We start from the raw sequence: 14,325 nt of genomic DNA, 5'->3' as shown, positions 1-14,325 counted from the left end.
AAGGCGCCAGCAGCTGTGCTGTGCCAGGAGTGCTGCTGCACATCTCTGATCAGTGTGGGCACCAGTGATTCCCTCCAGGCACAGACCTCACTCCTCAGCAGCCAGGACCACGTGGTGAGGGGGTGTCCTTGTCAGCAGGGTCCTTGGTCCCTGAGTCCCTGCTGGAGCAGATGTCTGCAGTGCTGAGAGCTCTGCAGCCCTCCCTTTTGTGTTCATGCTCTGGCAGGACCTGCAGGATTTGGTCCAGCTGTGGAGCACCTGGGGCAGGGCAGGAGATACTGGCCAAGGCTGCAGGAGCAGCACAGGGGGACATTGGGCCATGTTTTCACACCAGCTCTGATACCTTGGCTTTTTCCAGGCTCCTGGAGATGCTGCTGACTGCCCTGCACCTCCCTGCGTGAGCAAGCAGAGAATGCAAGTGACCGGAATCATCTGGGCAAAAGACCCTTCACCAGGCACTGGGATGCTGTCCCTCTGAAGATGGGAGTTACAAATGGCCTTGTGAACTGCGCGTGTGGCACAGACACCTGCACTGCCACACCCCTTGCACAGTAGTTCCAGGCTGCCACAGGACAGGCAGGTATTGGCCACAGCAGCTCATCCTGTTAACTCCTCTGCGAAAACATTTGTGGAAGAGCTTTCCCTCTCGTCCTGTGAATGCCAGCAGTGTGTGTCTGTGCCCTGTGTGCCACTGTGGTGTTCCCTGCCCTGTGGGGTGGGCAGCAGGCTGTGCATCACCCCCTGCCCCAGCGACACCGGCGGCAGCCGAGCACGGAGCCCTGCAGCTCTGTCCTCGGGGACAAATGCCAGCTGCCAGACTCTTCTCTGGAGACCCAGGAGCAGCCTGTGAGGCACCAGCACTGACTGCTCCCTCGGCAGCAGCGGGCAGTCCGGGACGCCTCTTGTCACAGATGTGACTCACGCTGGACAGGAGTGCTCCAGCTGCAGGGCACGGCATGCAGCAGGGACAGGGATGCTCTGCACTGACCGGCCAGCCTCACGCTGCTAGTGTGGACTTTGCTGCTACTCTTCCCTAAAGGATGCTGGCTGCCTGTCCAGAAGGTGCTGCTCATGCAGCCTCCTAGAGTGCCATGGCGAAGGGTCTGCAGGGCTTCTCGTGGACCATGCTGCTGCTGTTCTGTGCCATCCAGGAGCTGGGGTCCTGGGCCATGCACACGGCCGTGGAGGGCCCTGGCCTGGGGGAGCCCGGGGACCCTGCACTGCTGGCCGGCGGGCGAGTGAAGCGTGGCTGGGTCTGGAACCAGTTCTTTGTGGTGGAGGAGTACACGGGCACGGAGCCGCTGTATGTGGGGAAGGTAAGCTGGCCTGATGTCTCCGTGGGGCTGGCAGAGCCAGGGGCAGGGTGGACATGCTGGCAATGCTGAGCAGAGAGAGGACCCATGTGAGAGTTGTTCATGGGAGCCTGGGTGGGGAAATACTCTATGGCAGGAGCCTGGTGCGGGCTGGGGGTGGCGAGGGATGAGAACAGGACACACCACGATTTACATCTATGTTCCTACAGTTGTATAATGGGGGTCTTGTGATGTCTGGGGGTGGGTGCAAGAAGCCCTGTCTCTGGGAGCTGTGACAGGTGGCAGTGCCTTGCTGGGCAGGACTGGGTCTGCCGGTGGGAGCTCACCACACTTCCCTGGTGTGTGACCTCCTGGGAAGGCTGGACATGGACCTCTGCTCCCTCCACTCCTGGTGTCCTGAGGCTGAAGGAGTTGCTGGGCTTTATCCTTTTCTGGGAGCTTTGGAGAAGCAGCTGCCCCACATATCAGGCAGATGTGTTGTTTGTGTGTGGGTGAAGGCAGTGCTAGCTGTTGGGACCAGTCAGAGGGACACAGTACAGTCCAGATAGAGATGAGGCATGGCTCACCCCAAAGGAAAGTACCCAAGAGCTTGTACAGCAGGGCTGTCTGATGGCCTCAGCCGTCTGGGCATGAGTCTGGAGGAGGTTGAAAATGGGTTTCTTGGCAGGGGGCCAGCGGGGATTTCAGTGGTGATTTGTGTCCGTTTCAGCAGACACTCAAAGCCGCGCTCCTCGGAGCAGGCACAGCTAATTCATGGCTCCCCTGGGAGCAGCAGAGGCACCGGGCCCTGTCACAGGCCTGCCAGTGCCTCGGCTCCAGCTGAACCCAAACCTACAACTCACCCGTTTTACAGCCCCTTTCCACATCACCCACCCCATTGCCTGCCTGGCTCACACAGCAGCCAGCTGGGATCACTGCCTGTGCATCCCCAGGGCTCAGAGCCAGCAGAGCCAGGCTCCTCCTGGTGCTGGGGGAGGATGGAGTGCTCGCCTGGGACATTGTTTGTCCCCCAGCAGTGTGCCAGCCCTCTTAGCACAGTCCATGGGTCTGGAGCCTTCCTGCACTGGGAAACCCTGCAGAAGAGGACCCTTGCCCTCTGTGGATGCCTCTCACACACCTACATGTGCTTTCTGAAGGGCCGATACTATTTCCATAAAATCTGGGTTCTCTAGCTAATCCTTCTTCTGAACTGTAATTTCCCCTGAGGCTGCTGTCAGTTTGATGTGGATTTCTTTGGGTTTTTTAAATAGAATTATGGGGTCAGCACTAGTTACAAACTTCTGCATGTGGACAGATCTATTTTAGATAGAGGAGAGGATTAAAGGGAAAAAAGCAGATTTAATTAAGTTGCTAATATTTAAAGAAAATTGATGAACTCAGGCTTTATGAGTTGGAGCAAACAGAGTGCGCCTTTATTACGGGCTAGTTTTTATTTGATTTTCTTTCTTTTCTAGCCCCAGAGTCATTTTTTATTTGTGTATCTGTGCTTTCTGTTTAATTGCTTTTAATAAGGAATGTGCACCTCTGTTCATATTTAATTTTGATTTAATTATTAGTATGTAATTAATGGCTTCGTAAGAATTCTGGTTGTAGTCTTTTAGGACAAGGAAACAATTTTCCTGTTTAACAAATGGGACAGATCAGCCTATTGTCCATCCTCTGGCTGTCCCAGTTCTGCAGACACTGCTGTCTTTGCTTGGGGCTGAGCTGCAGGCAGGGCTGGGTGGTCCCTGTGCTCTTGGGGCCCAGCGTGTGCCAGAGCTGTGTGACTTCAGTCTCCTGCCATGCCCGGGGCTGGAGGGAGCCCTGAGGCTGCGTGGAGCGTGGTGCTCCCCACGCCTGCCTGCTGTAACAGGGAGGAGAGAAGATCCCTGGGATGTGGTCCAGGTCTGATGGCATCTCCCCTTGCGTTTCTGTAGTCTACGATCTGGCCCTCCCCCATTAGTTGTTGTTTAGCCAAGCAGCACAGATTTAGCTCTTTTAATCTTCCCGTGTAAATCAATCTCTGCAGCCCCTTGAGCCCAAGCTCCATTTTTCTTCCTAGCATTCCGGTTTGCAGGGGTGCTGGTGTCTGCTCCAAGCAGTCAGGATGAGCAAATATGTGAAGAGGTAGTGCTGAGAGCTCAATGTGGTGCTGGATGCTTTATCTCCAGCCTAATTATTAATCATGAGCTCGGTGTTCATCAGAAAAATGCAGGCTTCTGCTACCTGCACTGTACAGACCTGGTACTCCTTCTTTGTTCTGAAAAGCTCACAGAGTAGCAGTGAGAGCTGGGGAGAGGATGATAAAGTGAAGAGGGCAGCAAGCTCTCCACCAGCCAGCAGGGAGGGTTGGGGCTGGATGGCCAGGCTGGGGTGACCAGCCCCACAGACCAGGGCAGGATGATCCAGGTGGCCACCCCATAGGCACATTTGCAGCCAAAGCTGTCACAGTGGTCCCAGACTCTGCTGGTCTCACAGCCCTATTTGTGAGCTGAGTGAAGGTCTCCTTCCAGGCAAGCCTTGGGAGATGTGTCACCATGGGCAGTAATTTGTGAATGTTGTGCAAAATGCATTGAATTGCCTAACGTGTGGGTCCCTCACTTGTGAAATAAATATATAAACTGTATCTAACAAGACAAATATAATGAAGGCATCGTAAAAAAAGAGGCAGCTCTGGTATAAATTCTTGCTGGTAGAGCTGTATGTCTGAAAGGTGGATTATAGAACTGCAGTTTGGAAGATTGAATGGCCCATAAACATTTTCATATTTCATTAGCCGATTAATGGACGGCTTTTTTCTTTTTTTGGAGGGGGGACATGACTTTGCTGATTCTAAGCAGAAATTGTAGGAAACAAATGAAAGCAGCTGATGAAACCTTTCCGGGGGCCTGTCCCATTATGGATTGTCCCAATTAATGCCCATGCTGCTCTCTGTCAAGATGCATTCTGCCTGTCCAGTTACTGTTAATAGATTTCTCATAAGTGGCTGGATTGTAAAAACCTCATAACTCAGTTTTATGCCACCAATAAAATTATCTCTGGACGTCTGGCCTGGATTCCAGTCAGCTCTTGGTCCATGGGGAGCTGCTGTTTACCCTTTCTTTTCCTAATTCCAAACATTGTCTTAATTAAAAAATGAAGCAGAAGAGATTACCTGCAAAGGCATCTTCCTCAGGGTCTGTTTTTAGTCCTGAACATGAGCCGATTTGTCACAGTCTTTTGCAGGTTTTGTCCAGGTGAGGCTCTGGGCATGATAATGGGATGACCCTTGTTACCCTGCAATGTAAACCCAGCACAGGGGTGCAGTGAGTATGTACCAGCTGCCCAGATCATGGAGGGTGGCTGTGGCTGAGGCAGAGTAGGTGGATGAGGATGGACTTTGGGCAATTGGTTGTGTAGAAAGGGGGGGATGCTGATGGTGAGGTACCTGTGCAGCTTGGGAGAGGTGATCCCATGCTGCCAGAGTCCTGGGTCCTTGCCCTTTAGGGAAGCCTCTTTCTTTGGAGTGCAGTTGAGTTGTCCTTTGCTTTTCCATCATCTCATAACCCCCTTAAAGGGATTTGTCCCTTGGTTTGTAGTGGGGGTGGGCACTGACAGAATCTGTAATCTGCAGAGCTGTAAAGACAGGCCTGAAATTCCAGTTTATTGGGCTTTCCTTCGTGCCCAGGCGTTGTTTGGTGGTGCTCTCTGTCACTGTCCAGTCCAACAAGAGCAGAGTGGGCAGAGGGGCATCACACAGGGACCGTGGGCATCTTGTGCAGGTCACTGGGGTTGGGTACAAGTACAGCTCCAGCCTGCTCCCACCCTCTCCCTCTTTCCCTGGCAGATCCACTCGGACTCAGATGAGGGAGATGGCTCCATCAAGTACACCATCTCCGGGGAGGGCGCCGGGACCATCTTCCTCATTGATGAGATCACAGGGGACATCCACGCCACCGAGCGCCTGGACCGAGAGCAGAAAACCTTCTACACTCTGCGGGCTCAGGCCCGGGACAGACAGACGGACCAGCTGCTGGAGCCCGAGTCAGAGTTCATCATCAAGGTGCAGGACATCAACGACAGCGAGCCGCGCTTCCTGGAGGGGCCCTACATCGGCAGCGTGGCGGAGCTGTCCCCCATCGGTACGTGTGCCCCAGGGCACGGGCAGGCTTGGGAAACCTGCGCCTCTCCCCTGTCGAGCCTTGAGCCTGCTGTACCCCACAAAAACCACTTGCAAATCCCAGGGATTCCAGCGCTAGGGAGCCAAAAGGGAGAAATAAATAAGGTGGCTTAAGAAAAACAAGTGGATAAATCCTCTGAGCTGATTGCCAGCCTTCAGCTGAGCGCTCAGTCTCAGCCCTAAGCCGTGCTCTGGGGACGGGTCGTGGTGGTGCCAGCTGCCTGCTGTGCATTGACTCTGGCTTTGCACAGCCCCCTCCCTCCTAAATGCTGAGAGCTTGGACTAAACTCTCACAAACCAAAGGGCTCATGTCTGCCTGTGATTCAGATTGGTCTGGGTGGTGCTTTTCCCCCAGCTCAGGCCATCCTCTGTGTGCTGCTTTGCTGCTGTTCTGAGCCCTGGGGCAGCCCAGACATCATCCCTTTGTGTGTTCCCATGCAGAACTGCCAGGCCCTTCTCAGATGGATCTGTCCTTCTCTGAGGGGCCAGGCCTTGTTGGCTGAGATTTTGGAATTCCTGTCCCTGTGACAGAAGTGTGGCTTCCATGTGTTAGCCTTAATTGCCCATGCCCTTGGCACCAGGCCCCTCTTAAGAGTGTTGGTGATCAACCTTACTGAAGCTCTGAGGGCCAGGCTGGGATGATGGGGCTGCACGAGTCCATCCCCCTGGGATGGCAGAGCAGGACTTTGTGCTCACCCAAGCTTTGGGAGGGGTGCAGGGAGGTGATGTGTGAGCTGCAGCATTTGCTCACTACTATGGCTGCCCGTGCTCCTGCTGCTGGGTTCCCATGCTGCTGAGCACAGCTGGAGTCCAGGAGAATGAATGGCTGGTGCTGCACTGCCCAGAGCCACACGGTTCCCTGTCCACACCATCCCCTGTCCACACTGGGCTCTCTGCTACCCCTAAAGCAGGCTGTGTGTGTCAGCATGGGCTGCAAGCAGGAACTGTAAATCACTGTATACACCCAAAGGCTGTATCCAGGTAGAAGACAGCTTGTGAAAGGCTGACATGGAAGATCAGGCAGGACCCCAACACTGTCAGCAAGGGATGAGTGAGCACAGTGCCAGGTCTGCAGAGAGCCCCCAGGGCAGGGGGAGCAGCTGAGCTGCACCAGGGGCATGGTCAGGTGAACCAGCAGGTCCTGCTGTGCTGCTGCAGGAAGGTCTGGCTGCAGAGTGCAGGGAAGGGTGCTCAGGTCTGCACTGCCTCAGGACAGAGCTGCAGCTCTCCATGGTTCATGTGCAGCATATTGCAAGGCTGGTGCGTGGCCTCCAGCAGGTACAGATGTACAGGAATTGCCTGCACCAGAGGAGCTGCTGCTTCCTGGATTCTCTTGATGTATGGAGAACACGCTCTCCTGAGATATCCCAAGCTCTCCTTCTGCTTCCAGATACCTGTGCAAATCCTTCCCTCAGTCAGAGAGTGACCTCTTGAACTATAGCTGGGTGCTCCTGGAGAAATGAAAGACAGCATGTGGGCACCAAAGCAAGAGGCATCCTGTTCCCAAAGGGAAGAAAGAAATTAAATTAATCTAATTTGCTTGAACAACATTTTAAAAAGCAAGGAATTCTCAACTCTGGGTATTAGACAAGGATCCCAGTTCTTTGAAAATCACTAACAATTATGGAGCTGCCTGATCAGACTGATGTGAACAAGACATATCAAAGGAGACAGTTTCTATGCGAAATTGGAGATCAGAGGGAGAAAGAAACACGGTTTCACAACATGAAAGAAGGCGATTCCTGCAAATTAAAATACTTGGAAGTTAAAAGTAAGGAGAAGTGCTGTGAACGGCGTGGGCTGCATTTCCCAGCTGTTTGCTCAGAGAGGGGAGCTGGAGCCTGCTCTGCTTTCCAGCCTGCCTGCCTGCCACAGCCTCGGAGCCTTCTGCAGTCTGGCCATCCCGAGGAGTGCACGGGCTCCTCCAGAGCAGCCTCGCCCTGGAGACAGCCCAGGAAGGGCCTCACACACCATCCTCCTGCTGCTGCTGCCTGGCCCCAGCAGTGTGAGTGCAGAGCTGGAGGGACCCACATGCTGCTGCTGCTGCAAGTCCCCAGCTCCCTCCCACCTCTCCCTCCACTTACCAGGGCTTTGCCCAGGGGCAGGCAGCACAAAGGACCAGATGGACACATCCTGTAAAAGCATAAACAGGCAAGGCTGGCAAGGAGCTTTCTGCTCAACACTCTGAGGTTCAGCAGCTGGGAGGTAGATGGGGCTGGTCACGGATCTGGTGTGAGAAGTTCAGCTTCAGATGCTGTAGGAAGGGCTGAGGGTGCAGGATATGGAAAGCTGCTGGGCTAGGGAGGTGAAGTTCAGGATATTCTTGTGGCAAGTGACCTGCCAGGCCCTTTTTGTGCTCGAGTGCTCCTTTTGTGGCATCAAGGCTGGGTGGAACTGTGATCATGGCTTTGTTGTGGTTGGTATTGATGTTTGCTGTTTCTGAGCTGGACAGAGCATCTCCCCCTAGACCTGTGGGGTATTTTCATGAGAGTGAATGAGGAGTGTGCCTTGCTGCCATCCTGAGTGTGGATGAAGGTCATCCCAGCTTGGTGTTGGCCAAGCAAGAGAATTTAGGTTGGCTATTAGTGGATCAAGATAAAAGCCTGGGGACCTGCTGGTGGCCATGCCTGCTCTCAGCACCATTTGGATTCAGCTGTGCTCTGCTGGGGATGGGGCCACTCCAAGGGCAGGGCTGCTCTCCAGCTGTAGGGAGTTGATCATTCCCTGTCTCTGCTGCTCTGAAGCCTTTGCTCTGCATCCCAGCCTGAAAAGTTAAGGGTGACCCCTTCTTCCTCCTCTCCTAGTCTTGCCTTCCCAGACCTGGCAGGGGTTTGTGCTTGGGTGGTTTTTGTTCTCACTCAAGGCAACCTTCATCTGCACTCTCCATTCCCTGCCAAAAGCGGAGTCCCAGCTCCCAGAGGTGGGTGCCTTCCTGGGGCGTGAAGAGGAATAAACCAAATACAGTCAGATCCGCTCTGTGACAGCAGGAGCAGATCAAAGGACATTATTTGCATAATGAAGGAGTACTAATTGGGAGGGAAAGTCATTTGATTTCCTGGTGTCTAAGAGCGAATAACAAATGAGAGAACAGCACAAACTCTCAGAATAACTGGGAGTGCTTTGCAGCACAGCTGCCCCTTGCTCTGCAGGGCCGGGGCAGTGTGTTTGAGTAGACATCGTAGGTGCTGCCTGAGACTGAGATTGAGGGTGGTGTAAAAGCCTTTTTGTTCCAGGGTCTTGCCTTGGCAATGGTCAGAGTGCATTCTTAGGAAGGAGGAGCAGCACACACGGGACATGTGATGCTTCTCTTAATATTCTCCCAGCCAGCATCTGTTTTCAGATTGGAAATTTCTTTGGCTGTGGGTGGTTTCTGGGGATTTAGTATCTGTCTTACCTGAACTCATCCAGACTCGTTGTAAACCTCTGCAAAGGGAAGAGAAAAGGGATTGCTGTTGTTTTCTGATGGATGAAAAGTGGCAGATGCAGGATGGTCAGGAGGATAAGGCTGGCGTGTGGGATTTATAAAGAGCAGAGGTGGTGCCTGGAGCTAACCCCAGCCCATGAGCCAGGCTGGAAAAGTCGTTGTTTTCTACACAGGGCTATCCTGCACTTGGAAGAAGCATATCCAAAATGGAAGCTGACCCAACAGCTTTATCTGGCCTCCCTTGGCACAGCAGAACCAGCTGCAAAACCAGCAATTGGCTTTTCTGGAGAATCCTGATCTGGCCTGGGGCATCAGGAGCAGTAGTGTAGCTGCCCTGGGAGGTTTGCTGCATGCCAGGGAGGGCAGCTGGGGCTGTAGAGGGGTGGAGAGGCCCCTGCTCAGCCCCCTGAGGGAGCTGGGCTGGAGGCAATGCCCTGGAGTCACCCAGGCTGAGGAAGGCAGGGGCTACTGGGGGGGATTTTCACTGACTCCCCTGTGCCCGTGGCTGTGCATACCAAGGAGCAGTCTGTGTGTAGGATGGGGCCTGAGCTGCAAATCCTGTTTACAGCTTCAGTGCTGTCCTGTCACCTCAGGGAGAGGCTGCTGGTCAAGAGCTTTCAGGCTGCTCTGTGCTGGCACCCAGGGCTCAACCTCTGTGGATACCCCAGTGTGGATCTCTCCAAAGCATCAGAGTTGAGCAGAATCCAGTACCAAAGGGAGAGACCTGCAGCTGCAGAAGAATGTAGGATGGTAACCAGCCAACTGCCTTGGAACTGCAGGAGCTTCACCTTGTTACAGGAGGTGCTAAAATTAGCTGCATTTTGGGCTCCTTTCCTGATCTCCCTGGGGTCTGCTTAACAGCTGTCTGCTGCACTCAGGCATGAGCCCAAATCCAGCACACAGTGTGTCCTGTTAGACAACTCTGTTGGTTGCACAGGGTGGGTGCCCAGAGCTCACTTGTGGGGTCCTTGGGGAGCAGGCAGGCCCTGGAGTGAGGAACATGCCAGGAAAGGCATATGCTTCCATCAGAACATCACTCCTCCCTTGGTGCATTTCACTCTCATTTCTCTGTGTAGCACCATGTCCAGATTAGAGGCGATTTGGCTGTACAGACAGAAACTTGGGGTCAAGCCCTGACTCCAGCACAAAGCTGCCTGAATGCAGAAGTGATTATTGTGAAGAGAAATTGTTTAATCTCCATGCTGGAAGCAGAGAAAAATACTTTGTTTACCATGCAGCCAGAACACTTGCAGGCAATCTGATTTTTTTTTCCCCCCTTTTCTTAGAAAATGCTTAAGTCACTTGTGGGTATCTGGAAGCTGCTGGGACAGCAAGTGGCTGAGAACTGGGGCTTGCCCTGTCTGTTTGTCCCTAGTGAGATGAGTCCTTCTCCTTCTGCACTGTGCTCTGGGTCATGGGACAAGCTCCAAACACTGCCCTGCCCACGTGAGGACCTCATCCAGGCTGCCTTTGGCAGCCCCTCAGGGAGCCTGAGCCTCTCCATGGAATGCTTTGGTTTGCTCACCACGTTTATCTGCTTCATGCCAGGGGCTGGGGTGCTTTGTGCAGTGGCTTTCTCTGGCCAGACACCCCAAAAGAAGTTTCACAGTAGCACATTTGAGCAGTTACACCCTGCCAGGTTACTGCCCTCGGGCTTGTCCTGTGGGGTGAGAGGGCTGTGCAGTGAATCTCCTCTGGGCCTGGCTTTCTACCAAGTCAGGATGTTCACAAGATTGCAAGAAACTCATTTCTGCTCCAGTAATTTTTAAGCTCCTCTAGTTCATTTTTTCCCTGCTGTCCTGCCTGAATGTGTCTGGGGTGCATCAGCAGGTGCAGGTGTTTGGGGCCAGACAAAAGCTGTAAACTGCATTGTTTATAAAATCCCACCTGTCTCCTGCCCCATGGCACCCAGGCACCTGGGATGGGAGTGCTGCATGCTGGCATCAGGCCAGGGAATGTGGCTTTGCATGACACAGCACTCCTTGCAAGGTCCCTGATGTTCTGCAGGGCTAAAGTGCCCGAGTGCTGCTCAGATCCACACAGAAAGAGCTCTCAGCATGGCCAGAAAGTGTCCCTGGTCTCTGCTCCAGCTGAAGGTGACAACTGAGCCCCAGAGTTGGTCTGGAGAGCATCTGGAAGCTCCTGGTTTCACCACAGAAGGCTGATTGCTGCCATGAGAAGGGACAGTCAAATATAGCAAGTGTTGGTTTTTCCTGCTGTTCATTTGCCTCTTTGCCTGCCCAGAGCCTGGCTGTAGTTCTGTCCCTGGGGAAGTGACAGGTCCCAGCCAGTTGCTTGTGGATTCAGTGCAGAGCCTCTTTGCTCGGGGATGTGTTTGGAGTTTGCCTGTCAACATTTCTTTTAGCTAAACGTGTTTGGAGTGAGTGGCATAGCAAGTGGTCTGGAGCTCTCAGCCTTCTTCATTCAGGGTTGCTGGGACTGGCCCCAGAGGCTCTGGGTCCTGTGGGAAGGCAGTCACAGATGCCAGGACAGGCCTGCACTGGCATTCCAAAGGTGCCCTGCAGAGCCCCATCCATTCCATCCAGGGCACTGGGCTGAGCTGCTGTGTCCTGCCAGCCCTGGGGACACTCAGCCTGGCTGGGTGGCTGTGGGGGCTGAGCTCTGCACTCAGGGGCAGGGTCCCTGCATCCCGCAGCTCCTGGGGCATGGCAGGCACCTCCCTGCCCTGCTGACCCTGCTCACAGCAGGGAAGGGGTGCTGATCTCTTCTCAGCAGAGAGGAGATGCTGCTGGCAGAGCTGAGGGCTGGCTGCTGTCCCTGGCAGGTCTCCAGGATGGCTCAGGGTGTGGAATGGGGACAGCCCAAGCAGGGCCCGTGGGGACAGAGGATGGCTGGCAGCCAGAGTCAACTAGGCTGAGGGAAGTATTGCTGTAGAAGTCAGGGTCTTGCTCCCCCTTTCTTCTGGAAGAAATCAGGGTTTGTTGGATCCTCTGTGCCATATCTCACCTTTGCAGAGGGAGAATAAGAGATGGATTCTGACCTGTTAATTTTTAAGTAAAATTGTTGGTTTTCTCTGATCTGTGGAGTGAGCTTGACAGGGGAGGAACCAAGGTCTTATCTCATTTTACATGTCTAATTATCTCTCTGGATATGGGCTCAGGCTTCTTGGTTATGGGAGGCGGGTGATAGAGTACATGATGGATGTTTAGATTTTATTTAGTGTATCTTTTATGGCTAAGGCATGTGCCAGAAAACTAAATAAAAGCTGTACATGCTGTACTTGCTGTGGGCAGTGCTGTGCTTGGAGAGCAGGGACTAATATTGGAGCAGGGTGGGAGCCAGGGAAAGCTTGTCTGCAAGAAGGAGGGGAGCAGGTTAAGCTGAAATTGAATACCATTGCTCTTCACATGGAAAGAGAGTGGGAGGGAGGGCTTGGAAAGGGATAAGTGGAGGTTAGGGGATGATGCTGGAAAGTTGAACTAGTAAATTCCTGATACCCTTTAGGTGACCTTGAGCAGGCACCTTTGCAGACAAGAAGTCAAGGCACAAAGTGGGGTCAGTGTTTGTTCTACCTGGCTGATGTTGCTCTTTCGTTAATGACATGCTGTGAGGGCAGGTGGGGAAGGGCAGAGCCTTCATCACCTTTGGCATTGCTGGCTGCAGCCCAAGGGCACTGTGCCCCAGCTCTGCCTCTGAGTGAAGGTGTCTTACTGCAATACTCCTCGTGCTTCTTGGTTTTCCTTGCCCTAGAGCAGAAAACTCTGGTCCCAAACATGGGGCTCACCTCTAGGACCTGGAGCAGCATCTGCTGCCCTGTTGCTCCAGTTCTCAGGAGTGCCCAGTAGCCATGGGCCAGGAGCTTTCAGTGGTGGCACAGGAAGCCCAAGAGCAGCAGCAGCATCCCCTGTCCAAAGCATGGCTTAGAATAGTGACACAAACCATGCTCTGGGTGGGCACAGGTCCTGCCTCCTCTTCAGACTCTGCAGTTTTGCAGCATTCAGGTAAATACTGGAGCATAGGGAGTACAGCTGTGTCTGACAGGGATGAATTAGGAGGTGAGTTATGCAATTGAGTGAGCATATTTTGAGGGAAGCAGCATGAGATGCAGAGTTTGGTGCAAATGTTTAGTGCCCAGCCTGCCTCTAATGATCCCTGGGTTGGGATGACTGCACAAAGATGGCTGGAACAGGAGGCTGTGGTGTGCTGTTTGGGGCACCTGCTCTGTCTGCAAATCTGCGGTCCTGACAGGAATTACAGGGTAAGGGCAGGGAAATAACTGATGGGCTTGGGGGCCCGTGGGTGAGTTTTGAATCTCCTAACCCTCGGCAGGGATGAGTGGTTCTTGGAGCGTGGGATGTTTGTGCAAAGTCAGCAGGCTCTGCCTGTGCTGCAGGTGCAGGAGTGGGTGCTGCTGTGGACACCAGGCTCTCAGCTGATTGCTGCCGGGCTGTGCAGAGGGAGCCCTCTCTTGTTCCCAGGGCCAGGTACTGCTTTCTGTGATTCTCAGACTTTGGCACCTCCAGCATCCCTAGTAGGCTTCTGTACTGCAGCTGGGAGAAGGATGCTTGGAGATCCTGGTGTCATTTCCCTCCTCTGGTCCCTTTATTTGCTTTCTCATCAGAAGCTTCCCAAGGGAACGTGCCAGGCTGCCCGAGGGAATGTACAGTGCTGGTGTGGGGGTGATCTGCCTTGGCTCATACCTGCTTGAAGGAGCTGTGTTATGGCAGGGAGAGGAGGAGGAAATGCAGCAATAGTATTTCTTAAACAGTTGTTTGCGAGGCAGAGTGCCAGTGTTGCCGTGGTGTAAAATCTGGACGTGCCTGGCAGGGATGCACCATAACTTCACTGGAGACAGCAGAGCATAAATAAGTTGACTCAAACTAGCTTGTTGCTGAAGACCGATGAGGGGGATTCTCCTGTTATCAGCAGAGCTGCAGCTCTGAGAAGGCTGCCAAGGAGAATGAAAAGCAACCATGGTAACTGCTCGTTTCCCTCAGTGAACACCCTTTCCAGGAGATCAGAGTGAACTGGACTGGAGGGAGCGTGTGCATCCTAGCTGCTCACAGCAGCACTGCTGCCTATGCTGCCTCATCTTGTGCCTCAGTCCAGGCAGGACTGGTGCAGGAAATCCCTGGCTTGCCTGCAGGCTCTGGGCTTGTGGTCTCCTGACAAAGGAGGAAGAAGGCACCAGGGACTGAAGCTCTTCATCCCCCTCTGGATAGTTTCAGCTCCATATCTGCCTCCTGTGACACAGGAACAGAGGCTGCTTCTGACTGAGTGGTGCCAGTGCTTGACCTCTGGGCAAGGATGCACCGAGTCTGGTGCTAGAGATGACACAGGGCAGCCTGTCCTCACAGTGCTTTGGTCATGCCACCTCCTTTCTCAAGGTGTCTGCAGGTAGGAGTAGGCTTTCCTTCCTTCCTCCTTCCCTTCTGTTGTCTCTGTAGATCTCAGCCCCTTTGCTCCTGCCCCCACTCTCATGTCCT

The 14,325-nt window shown here is 53.6% G+C and overlaps 1 protein-coding gene across 2 annotated transcripts in view; it reads left to right on the top strand.

The window, feature by feature from the left end:
• The first annotated feature begins 327 nt into the window (after nt 1-327).
• The window catches only part of CDH22 (cadherin 22), a 52,369-nt gene continuing 38,371 nt past the window's right edge, over nt 328-14,325 (top strand). The window contains exons 1-2 of one of the 2 annotated variants that reach the window (XM_014888933.2): nt 328-1,316; nt 5,122-5,416. In XM_014888933.2, the coding sequence (XP_014744419.2) occupies nt 1,092-1,316; nt 5,122-5,416 (520 nt within the window). In that variant the 5' untranslated portion in view covers nt 328-1,091. Of the gene's footprint in view, nt 1,317-5,121; nt 5,417-14,136; nt 14,237-14,325 lie in introns of those variants that run through there. The other variant, XM_088174929.1, reaches the window with a different exon arrangement.

Source organism: Sturnus vulgaris, chromosome 17 (assembly GCF_052056855.1).
Source record: "Sturnus vulgaris isolate bStuVul1 chromosome 17, bStuVul1.hap1, whole genome shotgun sequence".
NCBI lineage: Eukaryota > Metazoa > Chordata > Aves > Passeriformes > Sturnidae > Sturnus > Sturnus vulgaris.
The sequence above is the reverse complement of the archived record's forward strand: the minus strand, read 5'-3'. Positions and strand labels throughout refer to the sequence as shown.